The sequence below is a fragment of the Typha angustifolia genome, chromosome 12 (assembly GCF_048772165.1).
Source record: "Typha angustifolia cultivar Huaian chromosome 12, ASM4877216v1, whole genome shotgun sequence".
Taxonomy (NCBI): Eukaryota; Viridiplantae; Streptophyta; class Magnoliopsida; order Poales; family Typhaceae; genus Typha; species Typha angustifolia.
Genome location: NC_133250.1, coordinates 8796929 through 8816838, shown reverse-complemented (window position 1 = coordinate 8816838; position 19910 = coordinate 8796929). Strand labels below are relative to the sequence as shown.

At 37.5% G+C, this 19910-nt stretch overlaps 3 protein-coding genes across 4 annotated transcripts; 1 reads left to right on the top strand and 2 right to left on the bottom strand.

Annotated features, from left to right (window-relative positions):
* Window positions 1-17: 17 nt before the first annotated feature.
* On the bottom strand, window positions 18-5080 carry LOC140771645 (THO complex subunit 3). Its single transcript, XM_073113216.1, has 11 exons — window positions 4844-5080; window positions 4583-4678; window positions 3736-3865; window positions 3045-3136; window positions 2401-2469; window positions 1893-1950; window positions 1653-1752; window positions 1044-1130; window positions 796-874; window positions 564-696; window positions 18-258 (listed from the first exon to the last, which is right to left on the bottom strand). Exons 1-11 carry the CDS (start codon window positions 4907-4909, stop codon window positions 224-226), a joined length of 945 nt encoding a protein of 314 aa, XP_072969317.1. The 5' UTR covers window positions 4910-5080; the 3' UTR covers window positions 18-223.
* Window positions 5081-5619: 539 nt separating this feature from the next.
* On the top strand, window positions 5620-12244 carry LOC140771646 (KH domain-containing protein At5g56140-like). 2 transcript variants are annotated; one of them, XM_073113217.1, is made up of 7 exons: window positions 5620-6481; window positions 7028-7113; window positions 8515-8663; window positions 9322-9441; window positions 9518-9634; window positions 11304-11447; window positions 11654-12244. In XM_073113217.1, the coding sequence occupies exons 1-7, from the start codon at window positions 6384-6386 to the stop codon at window positions 11798-11800; spliced, it is 861 nt and encodes a 286-aa protein (XP_072969318.1). In that variant the 5' UTR covers window positions 5620-6383; the 3' UTR covers window positions 11801-12244. The 2 variants fall into 2 exon arrangements, with proteins under 2 accessions (XP_072969318.1, XP_072969319.1); XM_073113218.1 differs by lacking the exon at window positions 8515-8663 and having other exon boundaries at window positions 5622-6481; window positions 9329-9441.
* A 2789-nt stretch (window positions 12245-15033) lies between these two features.
* LOC140772687 (probable galactinol--sucrose galactosyltransferase 2) lies at window positions 15034-19774 on the bottom strand. Its single transcript, XM_073114875.1, has 14 exons — window positions 19385-19774; window positions 18539-18798; window positions 18281-18371; window positions 18137-18185; window positions 17932-18023; window positions 17603-17710; window positions 17372-17497; window positions 16859-17269; window positions 16626-16767; window positions 16466-16533; window positions 16233-16367; window positions 15928-16148; window positions 15600-15688; window positions 15034-15437 (listed from the first exon to the last, which is right to left on the bottom strand). Exons 1-14 carry the CDS (start codon window positions 19693-19695, stop codon window positions 15159-15161), a joined length of 2382 nt encoding a protein of 793 aa, XP_072970976.1. The 5' UTR covers window positions 19696-19774; the 3' UTR covers window positions 15034-15158.
* Window positions 19775-19910: the final 136 nt, after the last annotated feature.

Here is a 19910-nt window from a genome sequence, read left to right as displayed (position 1 = left end):
AAAGAATCAGAAGCTCATTCATAGAATGGAAAACTGCCATTAATAGTTATAATTCAGTAATAGAAGAGAACTTCTAGGAAACTCAACAGTTTCAGGGCTCTCAGGTTCAGCAATTCCCAACTCTAGAAAGATTCGAGAGTACATCGAGTGGGAACTACTTTGCGAAGCTGCTGGCTGACTATTATGCGGTTCTCCCTGACTACCCCACAGTTCTCCGCAGCTTTCATGTGCTCTCGAAACCGAATATTCGAAATACACCTGCAAGATCCATTTAGCTTTCAGTCTTACTAGAAAATAGCTCGTAAAGAAAGCAAATTTCACAATACAACATTCCAAGTTACTGAAGATTATCCCCCAACCCCTCAATGGTCTCGGTCAATGGTGTGCATAAACCAATTGGTTTTATTGTTAGTATAAATTATAGAAAGCTGAGGACTTGAAACACTAGTCTTTTTATTCTGAGAATGCAAACAGAGATGATATAAAATAATCCAACTATATTTTACTGTATCTCTCATCAAGAGTATGGAAAAATACAGAACAAGATAAATGCTAAAGTATACCTTCATCAGCCTGATATTTGTTCTTGTCATCTCCTGCGTAAGCTAGAAGGTTGTACCTGGGATTCCACTCGACACTGTTCATTGCTGCCTTACTTGGTATTTGATGGACTGATCGCCCAGTTTGAACATTGGCCTAATGGTAGAAGGTAAGTAATCAAAGGTGCTCGAGAAGAATGAATCTTAAATTCCAAGAAAATTGGCAGTTAGACACTGTTGAACAAGGATGACATACAATATCAATAAAAGGATCTTCACTGGCTGAAGCAATATATTCTCCTGTGCAATTGAAACTAATTGTTCTCACGGGCCATCTGAAATGTGGCAATCAAAACAAATTATATGTTAGAGAACTTCATGTAGTAAAGCTTAAACTGTAATTTCAAAGCAGAAAAAGAGGAAATGTCTCCCTTGATCTTTTCTCGACCAATTTTATTGTATAAAACAAAATAGAAGTTTACAAGGATGGTCTGAGAAGCATACTCAAGTTTTGTGAATGTTTTGATGCACAACATCTCTTTGACATTCCAGAGGCTGACTAGCGAATCAGCACTTCCAACAGCAAAGTACCTGGAATTGAAGAAGAAGAAGAAGTCTGTTACCTCCTTGTAAGATTTATAATCATAACTTCTTGCACATGTCACTTCCATTGGTTCAAGAATAGGAGGCAACGTCTGTTGGTTAGTATAAATGAACGAGTTAGCAAGGATCATCCAATTATTTAGCAAGGGTCACCCAATTATTTGATCTTTTGCCATTTTAATGATATAATTGTGAAATATATGATCTAGAAGCTGGAAAGTCACAACCGCGACATTAATATAATGTCTAAAAAACGACAGAGGAATATGTATCCTCTGATGGCATGCATAACTTAGTTCAAAGTTTAAGAGGACCCAAACTTCCCATGCTTCATAACTGCAAATTGCCTTGAGCCTGTGACTAACATATGGTACTTCAGAAGTAATGAGGAAGTTGTGTAAAATAAGAAACAGATCAGCACCACATCAACAAATTTAAGGTTTTATTTTGGTTAGTGGATGAACCTACTGAAAGCAAGATAAATCCACATGAAGGAGAATGAAAGCAAACCTTCCTAGGGGATCCATTGCGATGCAATAGCAGCCTGCTGTGTGAGCAATCAAATTGTGACGCAACTTAAGGGATGGATATGCCAACACCTCAACAGTACCTGCATGAACCGAAGAAAAACACAGCAAGTAGTTCAGGATATATATCACATGAACCTACATAATAAAGGCTTCTTAAATTTCCTGCAATATACTTGAGCTATATTATAAATTAAATAGGTAGATTGAAGACAATTCTCACCATTTCCTGTAGTGATGAAAAATAAGTCTCCAGTTTTATTCCATGCTATCTCATTAATCTGAAGAACAGAATTATTTTAGAAGCATCGCAGCATAAAGCATTTATAAAAAGTAATCCTGAAGAGAAACAACTAAGTACTTATGTATCCACTGTAAAATTTAGAAAACAGGTAATTTGTTTAATAATGAATATCTGGTGAATGGATGTTCAACTGTTCCCAATGCCTTATTATCAGAATAGAATTCAAGGCAATATTAGGAAAAGAAAAAAGAAACACTGTTACCTATTATGCAAGAATTGTAAGCCATTAAATCAAACCACAAAATTTATGTGCTTCATTTGAGAATTTAACAGCACAAATAATGGTCACATTTGATTTCTGACAACCTAAGGAAAATACATGGAATCCTAATAATTAAAAGCAAGTAACAGAATAAATAGCATATTTTCATTCGATATTAGGGAAGAGCTCTTGGCCATCTCACAAATATCTTGGACTGTTAATTACCTCGTAATTGAACTTTTGTCTATGAATAGGCCTAAATTTACGGACATCCAGTATTGTTAACTCGTCCTCCTACAAGAAGATAAATCCATAACAAATAGATCAACAAGATAGGATATGGTAACCCAAAAGAAACATAAATAGGAAAGGACGGAAAACATCAAAATGGAGGTGAAGAAGAACAAAATTTCAAGAAATACCATCGCAAGGTTTGTTATCTTTGCTTGGACCAATCTCTAACTTCTAGTAACAATATTCTGAATTGAATTTCTTCTCTTAAAAAAGCTAGGTGTATATTAGAATTAAAGATGAGTATGGATATTACTAGAAATAGAAGAGCAGATAATTAAGATTCATTTATGCAATTAAGACTACAGTGAAAACAATTTTATCATAAGTTTCAGCAGAACAGCATGAATAAGAAAATAAACCATTTGAATCAGGATGGTGTAGCTATGACGAGAAGATACCCATGGAACAGAGGTTATTGATAAGTCATGACTTATTGACCCTTCTCATTCCTTCCCCTCATTACTTTATGCCTAACACCATATTCTTTCCTCTCAGTTTCTCGATTGCACAAAATGGAAATATCGAAAGAGATTATTGTAGGAGCCCTTATGAGTAATTTTGAGTCTTTAACATACCTTGTTGCCTACAGCTATGTGAGTACCATCATGTTTGTATGTGATGTTGATATTTTCTCCACTAAGTTCAACATTTTGAGTACATTTTCCACCTAGAGAAAACAGAGATATTAGTAGAAAAAGAGGCTTTATCAAAAAGTTAGCTAATTCTTTTCTTCTGGGTCTCGATATTCATTAAGTGAAGCAAGTGTCTCAATTGTAAACAAATCTCCCATCTCCACTATAAATATAGTATCTTTAGAAAAATGGAAAAAGAAAAGTTGTAATGCCATGTTTAATGAAGTGCACATAAAACATGTTAGCACTCCAAAAATGTTACAACTGTACAAGTACTGACGAAGAATGAAAGCTGAACCAAACAGTAACATTCTATGTTCCTCTTTGATAAGAATAGAAGGATCACAAACATTAAGAGTCAAGTACAAGAGGATTCAATAACTGCCTAGCAGCACAACAAAGGAATTGGTTTGGAGATATGTAGGCAGTTGTTGTCTAGAATGCTAACATGAAAATCCTGAATTTAGTGGAAAGGAATAGGGAACATAGAAGCCCATGATTGCAAAAACAAAGCCACAAAGCAAAAGATAAGAGTTTACTTAAGATGAAATCATGAAAATATGTCTGGCCATGTAAATGATTAAGAAAACTTGGTCGGAACAAGACCGTGTTCAGCAAGGGCATATCTTCTTACTTCGAGCATCCCAAAGACGAACTGTCTTATCCCCTGCTGCAGTTGCAACTATATCAGGGTGTTTTGGGTCCCAACATAGTTGATCTACACTATCTGTATGACCTTTCAGTTCGACATCCTTAACCTTGCCCTGCATCCAATCACATTTATCATTAGCATGAACAGACATGTCAATAGTTATATATGGGCAGGGTGAAGAAAGATTTAAATATATGAATTGCCTCTTTTTCTCACATGTAAGATATGTTACAGCACGCTAATCTATGTAGTCCAGATGATATTTCTTCAATTTGAAAGTTCAAGTAACAGAAAAAAAAATGATTCATCATTCATGTGGTTAGCTAGGGCATGGTAAAAATCGAGCTGAATCAAGAGATAGTAAGCATGTACCAAAACTTGGCTGCCAGATTGCCGTCAACACTGAGATCAGTTAAAAGATTACGCTCCTCTTGGTAATGCTTATATTGCTGTGTACCTCTGTCTAAAAGATATTAAACTTGGTTGTAGGAACTTAAAGGTGAAGGATATGATATCAAAGTATCTGTGTATTAGTATTAAAAAACTACATTTGGTGCATAGGGGGAACTTGTTACTTATTCCTTGCAATCTCCCCCTGCAACACCTTTCCTTTGAGAAGGAAAAAAGATGAAATTATTTCTGGGAACTTTCATCGATAAACCCACAAAAAAGTTGTTAATTTATTCAGTTGATAAGCCAGAAAATTTCGTCTACCTCTCTAGTATATTTATATCAGATCCAGATCAAAGAATATAAAAAGTGGGATTCAACTTTCAAACCCAAAAAAGGAACACAAGAAGAAGAGCAACAATAAGACAGAGCAAATTACATGGCCATGAGGATCAATATTCCAGACGCGAGCAGTGTGATCGACGGAGCCAGAAGCAAGCTTCGTGCCCGAACAATTCCAAGCCACCGAATGCACCTAGACCATCAGAACACCAAAGCTATCACCATGGGAAACCCAGATGATCCCTTGCATCAAGAAATGGGAGAAAGGGTGGAAATAAGAAATGCCCGCTAAATATTTAAGCCCTTGTAGCATCCAACTGAAAGGAAAAATTGGATCTTTTTAGCTCTTTTAAGGCACCTTCTTCTTGTGCCCCTGGTACTCCCGCGAGCCCAGGTTTTTGAAGCTAATCGCCTTATCTTCCATGCGCTTCTCTTCTTCTTCTCCTTCTTCTCCTCCTCCTCCTAAACCCCTAAATTTGGGATTCAAGTCCAACCTAATTTTGTTTTCTACGAACTCCTGCCCGACCCGTTAACCCAATAAAATCTTTTCTTTTGCGAGAAAAACCCAGTTCAAGACTTTACTATATATGATGGAATTCTTGGAAGAGTTCTTCTGGGAACTTTTATATTTATACAAAAAAAAAAAAAAAAAACAAGCAACCAAATATTAGTTTCGCATTCAAATTTCTTGATTTGGAAGACAAATTTTGAACTTCCATATTTGCATTTATACCCCTCAAATTCAGATATTTCTTGACGAACAATTCTGGTACACATGCTTCTTCTTTTTTAATGAAAAGCCCATGGGTTGATAGTTTCATTAATTTCAATCATGTTTAAGAGGTAAGAGAAGAAGATATTTTGAAAGAGTATCAAGCCCAAAAAACTGTACAAAATCTAAATGAGATAACGACTATCTCACGTCACGTGGGACTGCTGGTCAACTAACTTTAGTTTCACCTCGATTTCGGATCTTGAAGTAGTGTAGCTATAAAGACCTTGATAAAAACTAAATAGAAAACATAATTAAGAAAACAAAAAGCTCGACGACCACCAAATATTAACTTTGATGTTATTTGTCGGAGTGGACATAAAGGAGGAAGGACAAGTAGGATGGTGGGTAGCAAGTAGCAATAGGTAGTAGTAAGAGGCGACGACGAGCAACAACAAATTGAGTGGTAGAATAGAGTAGAGATGGAGGAAGAGAGGGCAAGCCGAACGGCAATAGGTAGACTATGACAACAGGGAGGAGGAAGGCAAGGCGAATGGCAAACATCAGTGAGTAGCAAAGAAAATCTTGATAAAGAGAGATCGAGTCAAAGAAGACAACTATTATAGATAGGGAGAAGACGATGGTAGACATGGAGAGGACTGCTAGGAATGTGGGTAAAAAAAGAAAAAAAAAAACTGTAGACAAGAGAGAGGAGGAGAAGAAGAAGAAATGAAAAATAAATTGAAGAGGAGGGAGAAATTCTCGAGAAGACTCTCGAGGAGGAGGGGAGAAATAACCTGCACCAAGTCCTAGCCCAGCCTGAGTGACTTCATAGTGGGCGACAAACAAACAGAGAACTTAGCTCGATCTAGAACTGACTCTGCCTGTTTACTGATCATCTTGATCTACGCACACGAAGATAGTAATTTTTATTAGAAATTTAACTTAAAATGCTCAAAATATTTTCTTTTTAACCGCGCACCCCACGGTGATGTAAAATTTGCACTCCCCTTCTCTCTTTACTCTCTTCTCTCAGTATTAAAATGCCTTTTATCTCTCTTTTCCATCGGCGCCTCCTCTTCCATCGAACTACCCCAGATAGCTCTGTTGGGTCGTCCAGATCTCGCCGGAATTCCCCTCCGATTGCCGGGATAAGCCGGAATACTGCGCTGATCTCACCGGTGCCATGTCTTCCGGTAGATATATGGCCTACTCGCCTTCCCCCTCCACCACCCCTCATTCTCCTCATCTCTCCGGCATCCGCTCCCTCTCGGAGCAGGAGAAGTAGGCCTCTTTTCTTCAGAGTTTGTTTCTTGATCAAATTTTTCTTAAAGTTTGTGTTTTAATGTCAATTGATCAATAGGATCTTGCGATTGTTCTGCTGTAACCGCGATTGTGTGGTCCTTGGATTCGTAATGCTTAAAGTTTGGATCTTAGGGATGTGGTGCTGAATTCTGTTTAGAGATATGTGTTTGATTCATCTGCTTGAGTGCTTGTTTGGATGGAGACATTTTAGAAGGCTATTGGTGGAGTTTGATGATTTTCATTTTTCTTATAACCTCATACCAGCGTGTTTTTTTGACTAAATTTTGTAAGAGGTTTTGAGATTCTATCTTTTTAGTGCTCAGACACTTATACTGCATTAACTCTACTATTAACTTTTGATCGTGCATAGTTCATTGATTCCAAATTCCTTCTCCCCAAGATCTGTTTTTTGATGGGATCAAACTTTGGTTAGATGAGAATTATTGGATTTTACTAGTTATGGTACCATGTTTAAGCTGCTTGTCAGAAACCAGGTATACTTAGGAGTTGGATAAATCTTTGCAGGTACTTGTCGGAACTGCTGGTAGAACGTCAAAAACTCAATCCATTTGTGCCAGTACTTCCGCATAGCTATCGGTTGCTGAACCAGGGTATATCTTCCAACACTTTATCTAATGGGAGCTCACTATTCCATAATCTATTCTTTTAATTGGTGTAGTACTTGACAATATTCAATAACTTCAGGGGAATTAGGCATCACATAAAGGAGAAATTAAAAGTGAATATATCTTCCATTAGCTATATATTTGCATGAGCATTTACACCAAGTGTTTGCAACTTGTTCTACAAGTACAAGGACATGATGGGATATTTATTGGTAAACTACATCCAGAGACACTCATCCTTCAATTAATTCAGAGAGGAGACTGCAGTTTGTATTCTATGGCTCTAAAGTGGCTCATGATTCTCCACCCACTTGAAACCAACCTTATCCTCAATTTATAAGCATACAAGAAATATGTCTTAGCTATCTTATTTTGCGTCATCATGAGTCAAAGCATAAGAGTCCATCATATTATTTCGGTCTAAATATGATCTTATCTTGGAAATCAGATGGTCCGAACTCTTTAAGATGCACATATTTAAAATTTTAGCCAATTAGACATAAATTTCAATTTGAATACTGTCCAATATTTGATTGCTTGAAGCACTGGTATGCAACTTCCAAACACGGTGTTATATATTTAGATTCTGTAGGATCGCAATGTGTTAGCTAGCTTGGCAGTTGTGTAACATGTGGTGATATGCAAAGGGTGTGGAACATGGAGTAGTTGCTCGCTTCTTTCGTATTGCATAAATGCATACATTAAATTTAACATCGTATCTATTAGACGAGCGCTCTTATGACCAGAGGAACTATTAGATATTGCTTATATATATATATATATATATATATATATATATATATATATATATTTGTACGTGTATATTGCCTGGATACCTTGGAGTTTAACACCAGCATTTTTGAAGAATGGAATTTTACTGGATGGTGGATTGGGGACTTCATTATTCGTCCAGACAACATATGTCTAGTTTGTTTCCAATTTCCTGTCTTTGTGTGTCTGTCTCAGGTCATATAATCGATAGTGATGGATTTATCAAAAGTCAAGAATCTTGTTTTACTACCAAAACTGATAGTTACTATGCCCATTATGAGGGATAGGTATTAAGAATATGAACTATATTTTCTAAGTTAATTTGATTTTAATTTATCTGGTGGATATTTTTAGGTTGTGTTTGAGCCCCTTTTCTATTTATTAATGATGTTAAATACTTCAACTTGAACAAAAGTTTTTTCTTTTGCCAACCAGTAGCTTAATTACTATGTTTAAATGCCATTCGAGTTTATGTTTTTCTTTAGTTATGCATCCAGACTCGGGCAATAGTGGGTTTAGCTATTTAGTTGACCCATGCGTGTCCTTTAATGCTGACTAATTTCTTCGCAAGGCTAACTGGCACATATTATGCTTGATATTGAAACTGTGGAGCAGAAATCTTGCGTGTAACCACGCTGTTGGGGAATGCATCTGTTTTAGATCAAACTGGGCTTGAACATGGTAGTCCCCTTATCAGTGGAGGATTATTTCCAAATGGAGGACCAGCTGATATTAATGGGTGGCCATCATCATTTCAATCAGAAGTACGGATACTAACCATTAACATAACTATCTTTTGATCTAATTTTTTTATCAAGCGAAGCATTTACAACTGTTTAATTGTGTTCTAACTTGGTCTTAGCTTTTCTGATATTGAAATTCTTGTTTGTGTGCTTGTATTATGAGACAGTTTGCCAGCAATGCGCAATATGAAACTAAATTCTCGTGTAAGTTAGTTGATTCACTTTTCTAACTGGTGTTGCTGAATGACACACTTATAATTGGAAAGATGGCGTAGCATTGAGTTTCTTTTGTCTGTCTTGCTCACATTATTCTCTAATTATATTTCTGTCAGAGTATTTGTCAAAAGTATACAATTATCCAATTTATCAATTTAAGTCTTACCTCTTTCTTACTGTTATTTAGGGAAGTGCTTAAATTTTAGTTCAGCACTTCTGGGAGTATATATATAGTCCTTTTTTCTGCATCTTATCTGATTTCATATTTGAATGTGAGCATTCCACTAGATTGTTCTTGCACTGTCTGTTATTGTTATTCCAATTTTCAGTGAGAATGTGATTGTACAAGTCTATCCATACAATTACAACATTTTGGCGATCTCAGTGTGAAGACTCGCACTAGATTGTGTTCACTTCTAGTGTTTTGCTGTATATTACAATATCTAATATTCTTAACTTGCAGAGGCCAGGTATTTTCCAGCCTTCATCATCACATAACTGGCTTGAGCCGGAAGGCAACTCTTTAGGTTTTATAATGAAGAAAACGATCAGAATTGAAATCCCAGTGGATAAATACCCTAATGTACGTCATGACCTTTACTTTTGGCTATTTTTTAAATTATTTCTGAAGATTTATTTTCTTTCAAGTTGTTCTACAGTACAACTTTGTGGGGCGGCTCCTTGGGCCTAGAGGTAACTCACTCAAACGAGTTGAAGCAAGTACTGACTGTCGTGTCCTAATTCGAGGGCGGGGCAGCATTAAAGATCCAACTCGGGTAACAAGTCTACTTTGATCTTTGGTTGCATTTTCATCTAAACATTGTATGTACAACACCATGGAACTTGAACCGTACACTAACAAGTTTAGGTGTCTGACCATTTAAAAGTTAATTTGATATTATGACTTTTCACTTCTTCGGATATATCAGACAATCAGTAATACTAATTCCTATAGGTCACATAGACATGATCAAATGGCCCAGCCCGCCCGTGCCCGGCCCGACCCGGCCCGGTTTGGACCGGGCTAAGCCCGGCCCGGACCCGGTTTAGGCCCGGCCCGGCCCGAGCCCGAACTACCCATGGGCGGCACGGGCCAGCTCTTTGCCCGCCCGACCCGGCCCGAAAGCCCGCCCGTTTGGCCCGCAACTAGGCCCGCCCGTCTGCTACAGTACTTTGCCCTTCTGCTACAGTAATGTTACCACTGCTACAGTAAAAATATTTTGGTATTATACCGTTTTGCATTATTTTAAGCACACATTTAAAAAATTAATTTTTTTTAATTTTTTTAAAATAGAGGAATATAAATATATATTTTTTAAAATAAGCTAATAGTTAAAAAAATTCTAAAAATAGCTAAAATATGGGTTGGGCTGAGTGATTGGTGGGTCGGGCCGGCCCGGCCCGACCGGTTAGCCCGATCTCTCACGGGCCAACGGGCGGTAACGGGCTAGACTATTCTAGCCCGGCCCGAACCCGGCCCGGCCCGAGTGATTGGTGGGTCGGGCCATGGACAAATACTTAAGCCCGGTTGGCCCGAAAAGCTCGGCCCGAACCCGGCCCGGCCCGCCCGATGATCCTGTCTAAGGTCACAGAAGAGAACTCTTGCTTAAAGCAGATGATTGCATCCCCAGGGTCATTTCCACTATGTAGAGAACAAAGTTTACATGACTCTAGTTTTGAGATTTCTAAACAGTGCTAAGAACCCTTTGAATCAAATTATGGTGTCTTTAATCAACTAGATTTGGAGAGCTATGAGTCATGCATTTAGTTTGATACGTGATTGTGAGCTTATCTTTTTGTATCATTCCGTTGGAGCATGGCCAAATTGTTAGGGGGGTCGTCCTAAAAGATTAGCTCATATGGTTATGGTAGCAATATGAAAACATTTCTATATTTGGAGATAGGGAATCCAATCCATGTTGCTAACAAAATTCATGACTTCCTCACTGTAGAGGAGACCACAAACAAGGAAAGGGATGTTAGTCCACTTTCCTTTTTACATAGCTGGAGTAGTTTAAGATTTTCCTTGTCCAACTTATGTAAAAGGATTGGCATATTTGGAAGATCAGAAAAGCTCCCATTTGGAGATTCAGTTTATAGTTGGATGGTCTATGGAGGCAAATAAGGAGAGCTAAATCTTTGTCAGTTGTCGTTGCATAAACGAGTCATAAAGTTGAAGTGTTAGCATAACTGATACCTTATAAGTGTTGGACTGGAAAGGCCTAATAATGAATATGGGTCCATCTGCTGGCAAATGAAGTTTGCTAAATCACAATAACTTGTAAATCTGTATAGATGTGTACGCTATGTTCTTGTTCTTATCTGCACCTTAACCTTTTTTTTTTAAAAAAAATTCATCTTGTAATTCTTCTAAAAAAAGTACGGTTTTCCCTTATCAACAATGGTGTGATCATAATCACTTCCATTCATATTGTAATTTTATAGGAAGAAATGATGAGAGGGAAACCAGGTTATGAACACCTCAATGAGCCCCTCCATGTAGTGGTAGAGGCGGAGCTTCCGGTTGAAATTATTGACACTCGCTTGATGCAAGCACGTGAGATCCTTGAAGATCTGTTGAAGCCTATGGTATGCATTCATCATATCATAAATCTCAACTTCATCATTTTACTTATCTCAAATCTCATGAAGATCTGTTGAAGCCTATGGTGTGCATTCATCATATCATAAATCTCAACTTCATCATTTTTCTTATCTAAAATCTCATGATCTACTTAATGTTGCTAAAATGTACATTTCGAATAACATGTTACTTACTCATTGTTCCATTTCAGAATGAATCACTAGATTTCTTCAAGAAGCAACAACTCCGGGAGCTTGCTATCCTCAATGGCACTCTCCGTGAAGATGGTTCACAAAACTCTGGTTCTGTCTCCCCTTTCCACAACCTCGGAATGAAGCGAGCCAAGACAAAGGGTTAATTGGAGATTAACTGGCTGATCTCTTACTGGAGTCTATCTGTTCATGCCTTGTGAGAACCAATTCCTGTTGTGGGTAAGCTTGGTCTGAAGTGTGGGCATGGTCTGAAGTGTGTGCTGTTCTGCTATTGGGTTTGTTTAATGATGTTGTGGCTGTGCAAAGTGAGCCAACTCAGATGTGGAATCTGCTTGTCTTTGTTGTGCCTTGCCAAGCAAGAAGCTACTAAGCAAGATACAATATGTATCCTTTTACTCGATAGAACAATAGCCTTGTATTAAACAGTTTTGATACTATATGGGGATTTGTATAGAGAACTAGGTTTGTGCATACAACTGAGTGTGAGACAATAGTCCCCCAAAGCATGTCTAAGTAGGGGTGTCCTATATGTATGGAGTTGAGGTCCTGTTTAATCTTCTATCTAGTGATTTCATCTTTGTTTATGTTGATGAATTGATCTGCTGATTGCCTACTGACTGTGGTACGTACCACTATATTACTATGATATATTACAGCTTTATGCTTTTCATTGTAATGCCATATATTTGCATTACTTTTGAGTGAATTTGGTCATCTGGATAATACTGACTTATTCTGCAGCTTGTTCAAGGTTGGAAAAATAATGCCAAAACTAAGATTCAAAAGCAATAATCTTAGCAATTTTTGGCCTTAGTTTTCGGCAAGTTATTAGTCGCTTCGCGCCACTATTTAACTTTTTTATGTTAAAAATTAGCAATTTCTATAAGAGGCTGGTTTGAGAATAAGTCTCCCCACCATAAAATTATAGGGTTGGGTTGTTAAGTTCACTTGAATCAGAGACTCAATAATTGGCAACTAATACACTAGCATATTAACCTATCACGGTCGCAAAATACAAAGGGAAGAGGTTGGTCTTTCATTGTATCAAATGGTAGGTTTGGTCGGTGGGCACCCATTACTTTTGGCAGTTGGGACTGGGGAGTACTCCTCTCCTCATCTTTTAGTATACTTTTCAATAGTAACATATGGAGTTGGTTCCAAATCCTAAAGATTGGAAAATTGAGGACATGTGAAACTGATTCATAATTTCTCATCTTAAATTCCAGAACAAACTGTTAATGAATTCTCATTATTTTACCTCCTCTTCTTCATTCTATGATTGCAAAAGATAGGGAAGTATAACATCAACTCAATTTACATTACAAGATATAATGATATAACAGAAGAACATTAAAGAAAGAAAGGGTCAACTTGCCTCTCTCTCAGACTAGTTTCTACAAGCACAATCTTTTTCAGAGGATCAACTTGCCTCTCTTCTTGAAGCCTATTAAGAATCTAAACATAGATAAGTGCCACAAGCACATGAGCCACTGCCACAGCCCTCCCTGCCGGCAAACTCCGGCCAACTTCCCTTGTTTTGCCTCCCTGAGCAGCCTGGATCGTCGTCAGACTCAAAGATGATCATGGAAATAATCCAAAGCGATACGATGATCACGCAGTACATCACGTCTCCGCCGCAGTAGGACTCGAAAGAATTGCCATGATCTCTCTTTCTGATGCTTTTCTTCGCTTCTCCCTTTTGTAGTGTGAGAGCTTTTTATCTCTATCCACATGAACTTGAGAGAAGTGCATACATATATACATATATATAAGCTTTGGAGAGGAAGTTGCCCACATGAAGTATGCATTTAATAATGGACTAATAAGATATATTGACTTTGTAATCTAATTGTAGTGATTAAGAGGTTATCTAATCCAACATATATGTCTTGGCGTGGTCAAAACAAGGGAGATGAAAGCCAGGTGGTATTATAAGTTTATAACTGGATCATATCACCCTACCTTATAATAATTTTGTGATCCACAACTGAAACTTCTTCTTTCCATCATGCAATTAATGATAAATTCCTCTTGGAATCATTAATTAGCTCTTAAATTTTCTGGCCTTGGCTTTTGATACAAGTCAATAGCTTGTGAAACTGTTAACCTTGTATACTGTAGTAGTAATTTATGCAATTTGATAAGCTTTGGGTACTATTGAGGTAGATTCTATGTAGCTATCTTTATTATAAAGTTAGGTATGAATGAAAAGCTTGGATAGAGGCAGACACAACTTTTAAAGTATTCCTTTATTAGAGTAGTTGGAAGAAGCCTTTCTCATATAAGGACTGCTTGGAATTGACCTAGTAAAGTTGATACTTTATCTGTTTATTCTCTATGTCTCTCTCTCCAGTAGAATTGGGGGAAAAGAGCATTATGAAAGGAGAAGATGCTTTTGTTCTTGATGGTATTAAACAAAAAGTGAGAAAGAATTAATTGAGTCAATGCAACATTTCAATTGCATGGTTGGTCTATCACAGCCAAAGGTTTCTTACTCTGGTTGAGAAATTTCCAATATAAGTCTTTTTTATAGGGTTTATTATTGTTTAAGATTAGGTACCACAAAGAATTCTATATTGCTACACTTTTCCTGTGGTATTCTTCTACTATTCAGCTAGTTAAATTTCTTGGTGCATGAGTGATAGAAATATCAAAAAATTATTAAGAATATTAAAAAAAATTCTTAGCAGTACTCTTGATCCAACTGTTGGCTTAGCAGAGCTCATGTATTTGCAGAAGTCTAGTACTCTGAAATCCATTGTAAATGCTCATTGAAACTGTTCAAGAATATTTCTTTTCCTACCAAATCATAGAAGAAGGCAAACACATAGATACTTCTAATAGTTGGTGGCTGGGAATCAAGATAAAGCTTGAATATCCAATAACAACTTGATATAAAAAAACCTGCAAAAGAGTACATATCATTGTACTTTAATTATTTTTAGAAAATGGTTCTCCTTGGAACAAATGTGGCGACATATCATTGTTACTAGTTTAGAATCATCAATGTGCTTTAATTATTTTTGCACCGTGGTTTGGAAAACTTTGCCGAAAAAGTAGTATCCTTTAGAGTTGCAGAGATGTTGGTCAGAAGTTAGTGAAAAGAGATGAAGAGGTTAAATAATGAGAAATGCAAAGAACTAGTTTAATCAATTTTCTGAAATAAAGGATTAAGAACACTCAAACTTGTAGGAATGCTGTAAGCTCAAAAGAACTTTAATAAAGATGAGAGGAAGAATGATCATTCGCTTCCACTTCATATTGGCATATATATAAATTCCCACTTGGATGTAATGTAACCATGCCATCCTTTTACAATGTTTGGTAATTCTTTTTCTTTTTCTTGAATCTCGATCATGTCAGGAGTCAGGAGAGACTATTGGGTCACAAGAATATTTAACTACGAAACTGTTTTCATATGACACATTTCTGATAGTTCCTATTTCAGATGTCATTACACAGAATATACTGCAAAAATGGTGAAGCATTTCCAGAAACATTGTCTCAAAATAAAATCTCTATTTCCCAAGAATCAATTCCTAGAGGAATCATTAATGTCAGCAAATTATTTTCAGCACTGAACTCGAACTCCTTGTCTCTTGAGTTGAGATTGCAACTTTCAGGCCTTCTACTTGAATATGCTCCAAAAAGCCCAGTTCCTCTTCCTTTGATGATTAACCTTGATCTCGGATATGCAGAGAAGTTGATAGCTTCAACAGCTCCACCAGAATTATACATTTTGATTAAGCCGATGGGTGCGAATTGTACATCTTGATCATAAGCCTGGTCACACAAATGTAAGTTGTATCTGTTCTCAGTATTAGCAATATGATGGTAAATCTGCATTTATGTGCTAATGATTTAGAACTTCTGAATTAATATACTTGAATGAATAATTTCCATCTTTATATGTTCAATTAATACATGAAAGCATGATCTTCTAACCTTAATAGGAGATACAGTAAAAACTTGACATTGCAGAACTTTCAGAGTGACACTCCATGAGTCATTCTTCGGTAGTCTCGAGAGAGTACCTGTTGGAATGTGACATCAGATGCCAGATATAAGCAGGAGGAATATAATCTTTTTACTTAGTACTTCTCTTCAGCAAAGACTCACATGTCATTGTTAATTTGCTATCAGAGAAAATAAGAAAAGGCAAAAATTAGGAAGAATTTGATTTGCAAATTATTGGGTAGGTGATTACACGAAAAAACTGCCCTACAGATAAGTGAACATTGAAATCCATCCAAGAAAGAATTGATAAGATTACCAGCACTGTAGGAATAAACTGCGCAATGACCAGTCCAGTTATCTCCTGCAACCTCTTCTAGATACTCGATATCGCTTGGTTGAATTCTTCCAGTGAGATTTATCACTTCAGAGCTCGGAGTACTGCCACTACTATCAAGGCATGGCCAGGTGCCTGCTCCTTGGCAATTGAAGATGCCTATAACTCCATTACACTCGTTAAGATTCCATATCTTCAGAAGACTGCTCAGAAGAAAAAGATTTAGAGATAGCATGATAAACAAACATAAAGATGTTTAAGCCAAACTCAAAAGTCTCAATCACTACCTTTTACCATCCATTACTGGGTCATTGAATAAGCAATCCCGAGTAGGCCTTCCAGGGTATTTAGCTCGAAGAATCGATCCATCAGAAAGTACAAGTTTCTTAAGTAGCTCAAAATCATGGTGATTAGGTTTGTCACTGTAAGATATAGATAGTTATATATTATATTATGCCGGAGAACTACTAAATTTCAGTTCAGGAACTCCTGAAGAGCAACTGTGATGTTCTTTACTTACCTGATGTAGATTCCACACCCACCCAAAGCTCTTGCTGCTGCATGGAATTCTGCAGCATAGTGAAGACTCTGAAATCAAGTAAAGGTGAATTTCTAACCCGATGAGATGAATTAAAATAGTTTCAGAAGAACAAAGATTATCAAAACAGGAAACAACTTACATAGAACATATCCCAATCAGGGACGACAACCTCTCCAAAAAAGATGCTGTTGAATGCAACAGCAGCAATATGCAGTGTCTGTGATGATTGGTTTCTGGGCATGTAGTCATCTGATACTCTGGTAATTGCACTCACTTTTGAACTGAAAAGAAATGTAACGAGCTGAAATATTCATCAGTCGAAGGCTTATCATATCAGAGTAATTTTAGGAACCTATTTTTGTGTCTTATCACCTGTATACTGAGTCGTTGTTCTGACCCATGCAGCAAATAATGCTGTTATCCTGAAAATTTTTGGAGATGGACTTTTCGAGTGCCTGTTGGAACCGACGTGTCAAGGACACTCGCCCGCCATGACCCATTCCAAGTGTTTCTAGTATATTTTGCACATCTACTTTGACTCCGTCTACTTTCTGTGACACAAGATAGCTATGGTAATCATCATAGAATTCAAATATTTTCTCTGGGTTTATCATGCCAACACCATATTTCTCCATGCAATCCATTGTTAAATCTCTGGAGTGTGAAAGATTTCCGGGGGACTGGAGAGGGTAAACTATCTTTGATTCATACTTTCTCGTTTCCAGGGCTTCTGGATGAACTCCTCCCCAGTATCCCATTAGCGCATGCCATACGTAGACATACCTATATATATATATATATATATGTTAATTTGAAACAAAGTTGAATTACTCTACTCTTGTTAGAATTGTCTTTTGAATGAACTTGGAGAAAGAATATACATACTTAAGTCCAAAAGTATTCTTTATAGTTGTAATGAAATCTTTGAGGGATTTCATTTCTACATCCGGAGCAGCATTGATATTTCTGAACTTGCTGTTTTCTCTTACACTGACTAACCTGGCTCCATACCTAAGAAGTTATAGATGCCATAAGATAAATGGACCAACCTTTTTTTTACATGTAGAATTATTTGTTACCTCGCGATGAAGAAAAAATTGATTATAGGCTACGTACTGAGATCCTTCAACTGATGGTTCACCCTCTTTCTGGAATTCATTTGCTGTGTCTTGCCAACCGTCGTCTATTATCAGAAATCTTGGAGGGGTTCCACCTTGAGATAAGCTATGCCGATAAAAAATGACGAATGGTATCAAATTGATAGAAATGCAGAGATCTAATATAGTCATATGGAATAATATAGATGCATAAATTAGCACCATTACTAATACACTTTGAATTGACAGACCGATGAATATGCACAGAACCTAACTTAGACAGGAAATATTCATGACAACCAGATTGAAGGTAGTTAGAATATAGGATATCAGACAAGAGCTTGATACCTTTTAAGACCATCCATAATCCCTTGAGGATTCACATCAAAGTAAAAAGCATCCCAAGTGCACCAACCAAAATAGTCTAACATTCCAGGCTTCTGTTTCAATATAAAAGAAAGAGGACATTCTCATTATTCTTTCAATAAAAGCTCATTTAACAGCTTGCTGGAATTTGGAGTTGGAAAGCTGATAGACTAGAACCTCTACTTGCCTTTTTATGAGAGCGCACTGAAAAGGTTCCTCTGTGTTCTTCCAATAGTCTGCGATGATTAAAAATCATCAAAAACTCAAAATTATGTAGCTTTAAAGAAGGAAGCAGCTACTTGTGATAATAAATATCTGAAATCAAGCCTACTTCATTGATTCCTTCATCAGATCAAATGGATTCTTTCCATAATTCATGAATACTGCCTCTAGGAACTTAGATTCTCGCAACGCGGGATCACCTACAGGGATATAAATAATTACAAGATCATAGGCAGCAAAAATACAAAACTCTTAGATTGATCAAACCACCAACAGAGACTAGGAGGTGTGTTAGCTCCTAGCTTCTGTCTTCAGAGACTCAAATATAAAACTCTAGCAATAAGAGGATGGTTTGTAAGATATCTACCACTTTCAATACAGAACTCCAGCTCATCTGAAGAGTTCCCTTGCAAACTGCTCCTAAAGGAACCATCTAGCACAGGCAACATGAGCATGTAAAGTACGTTATCGTCGGAAGATTCAGGACCTTGTTCGAGAGCACCTTTATCTTCCCTTGCTTCTAAAAGTAGCATTTGGGTCTCCTTTGGAATAACACTAGCAGAATTGCCCATCCGAGGTATCATCCACCAGATCTTGAATCTAAATAGGCAAACAAGTCTATGATCCCTGTTAAGACAACACATTCAAAGAGAATTTTGTTCAGAACTTTGTTCTTCACTGGAAGTCAAGTAGAAGAAAAATTCTCCTGCTTTTAGATAGCAAGTTGTTGATCCACATTTATATCTTTTCTTTCTAAATAGCAAGTTCGTGAAAAAATTATGTTAATGAAAGCATAGGCTACGACCAATTAAAATTAGGTCCAAGGATAGCAAGATTTCCTTTTGAAAGCCAAAAAAGGACTAGAAATATCTCTGAGAAACTGTATTTAGCTCCAAAATTTTGAGTTTAATCCATTCTTTGCCCCAATTTGCGATATATTTTCAAATAAACTCACAAGAAAATATCCCTAGATTAGTTAGTCCTATCGAGCAAAATTACGCCAATGCCTCAAGCTTAATCGCTCGAAACCGCCACATCACTCCGAGGAGAGAGGGAATTTTAGGAATTTCACAATTCAAGTGTGTCACAAAATATTCCTCTGTTTGATGATTTCGATCCCACTATATTAATTGTTGTTAAGTCTGACGCACATTTCTTGGTGAATAAGTTAAAAATGTAGGGTGTAAAACGTTAAATAAGCTCAGAGCATTACTGAAGGACGCCGAGCTTGAAGACATGGCGACAGTCCTCGCCGTCTGCGACCGCCCCGAGGAACGCGGCGGACCCGCTACCGACCAAGCTCGACAGCGTGACGTTCTCCGGCACGGAGGTGAGCGCCGCCCTCCCTTCGATGCTCAAGACCCCTTCTTTGATCGACGGGCTCGTGGCCAAGCGCATCGAAGCCCTCCATATTCTTGGGAATTTAAGGAACCCATTTCTCGAAACGGGCCGAGTAGGAGATCGGAGGAGGAAGGAGGAGGGATTGGGTCGAAGGGAGGTGGAGATTGGCGAAGAGGAGATCATGGCCTCGTTATGTTCTCTCTCTCTCTCTCTATCTATCTCTCTCTCTCCCCCCGATTTGAATGTATTTCGACCGTTAGAATTGCCGCGAAAACGAGAGGAGAGAGCAGATAAGAATTTAGAGAGAGAGGTTGCGGGAGACATTTGTGGCCAATCACAACCTGAGCAAGATCTTTTGATCTGGGGACCAGTACGAACGTGCTTATTATATATGGTGG

Excerpts from the sequence above, each read along its gene's own strand:
- LOC140771645 (XM_073113216.1), bottom strand. The coding sequence starts at position 4,909 with ATGGAAGATAAGGCGATTAGCTTCAAAAACCTGGGCTCGCGGGAGTAC. Across the intron at positions 1,951-2,400 it reads GACAAAAGTTCAATTACGAG|ATTAATGAGATAGCATGGAA; the intron begins GTAATTAACAGT and ends TCTGTTCTTCAG. Across the intron at positions 1,753-1,892 it reads TTTCATCACTACAGGAAATG|GTACTGTTGAGGTGTTGGCA; the intron begins GTGAGAATTGTC and ends CGGTTCATGCAG.
- LOC140771646 (XM_073113217.1), top strand. The coding sequence starts at position 6,384 with ATGTCTTCCGGTAGATATATGGCCTACTCGCCTTCCCCCTCCACCACC. Across the intron at positions 7,114-8,514 it reads CTATCGGTTGCTGAACCAGG|AAATCTTGCGTGTAACCACG; the intron begins GTATATCTTCCA and ends ACTGTGGAGCAG. Across the intron at positions 9,635-11,303 it reads GCATTAAAGATCCAACTCGG|GAAGAAATGATGAGAGGGAA; the intron begins GTAACAAGTCTA and ends GTAATTTTATAG.
- LOC140772687 (XM_073114875.1), bottom strand. The coding sequence starts at position 19,695 with ATGATCTCCTCTTCGCCAATCTCCACCTCCCTTCGACCCAATCCCTCC. Across the intron at positions 18,024-18,136 it reads CAGTGCGCTCTCATAAAAAG|AAGCCTGGAATGTTAGACTA; the intron begins GCAAGTAGAGGT and ends ATATTGAAACAG. Across the intron at positions 15,689-15,927 it reads AGTTTATTCCTACAGTGCTG|GTACTCTCTCGAGACTACCG; the intron begins GTAATCTTATCA and ends ACATTCCAACAG.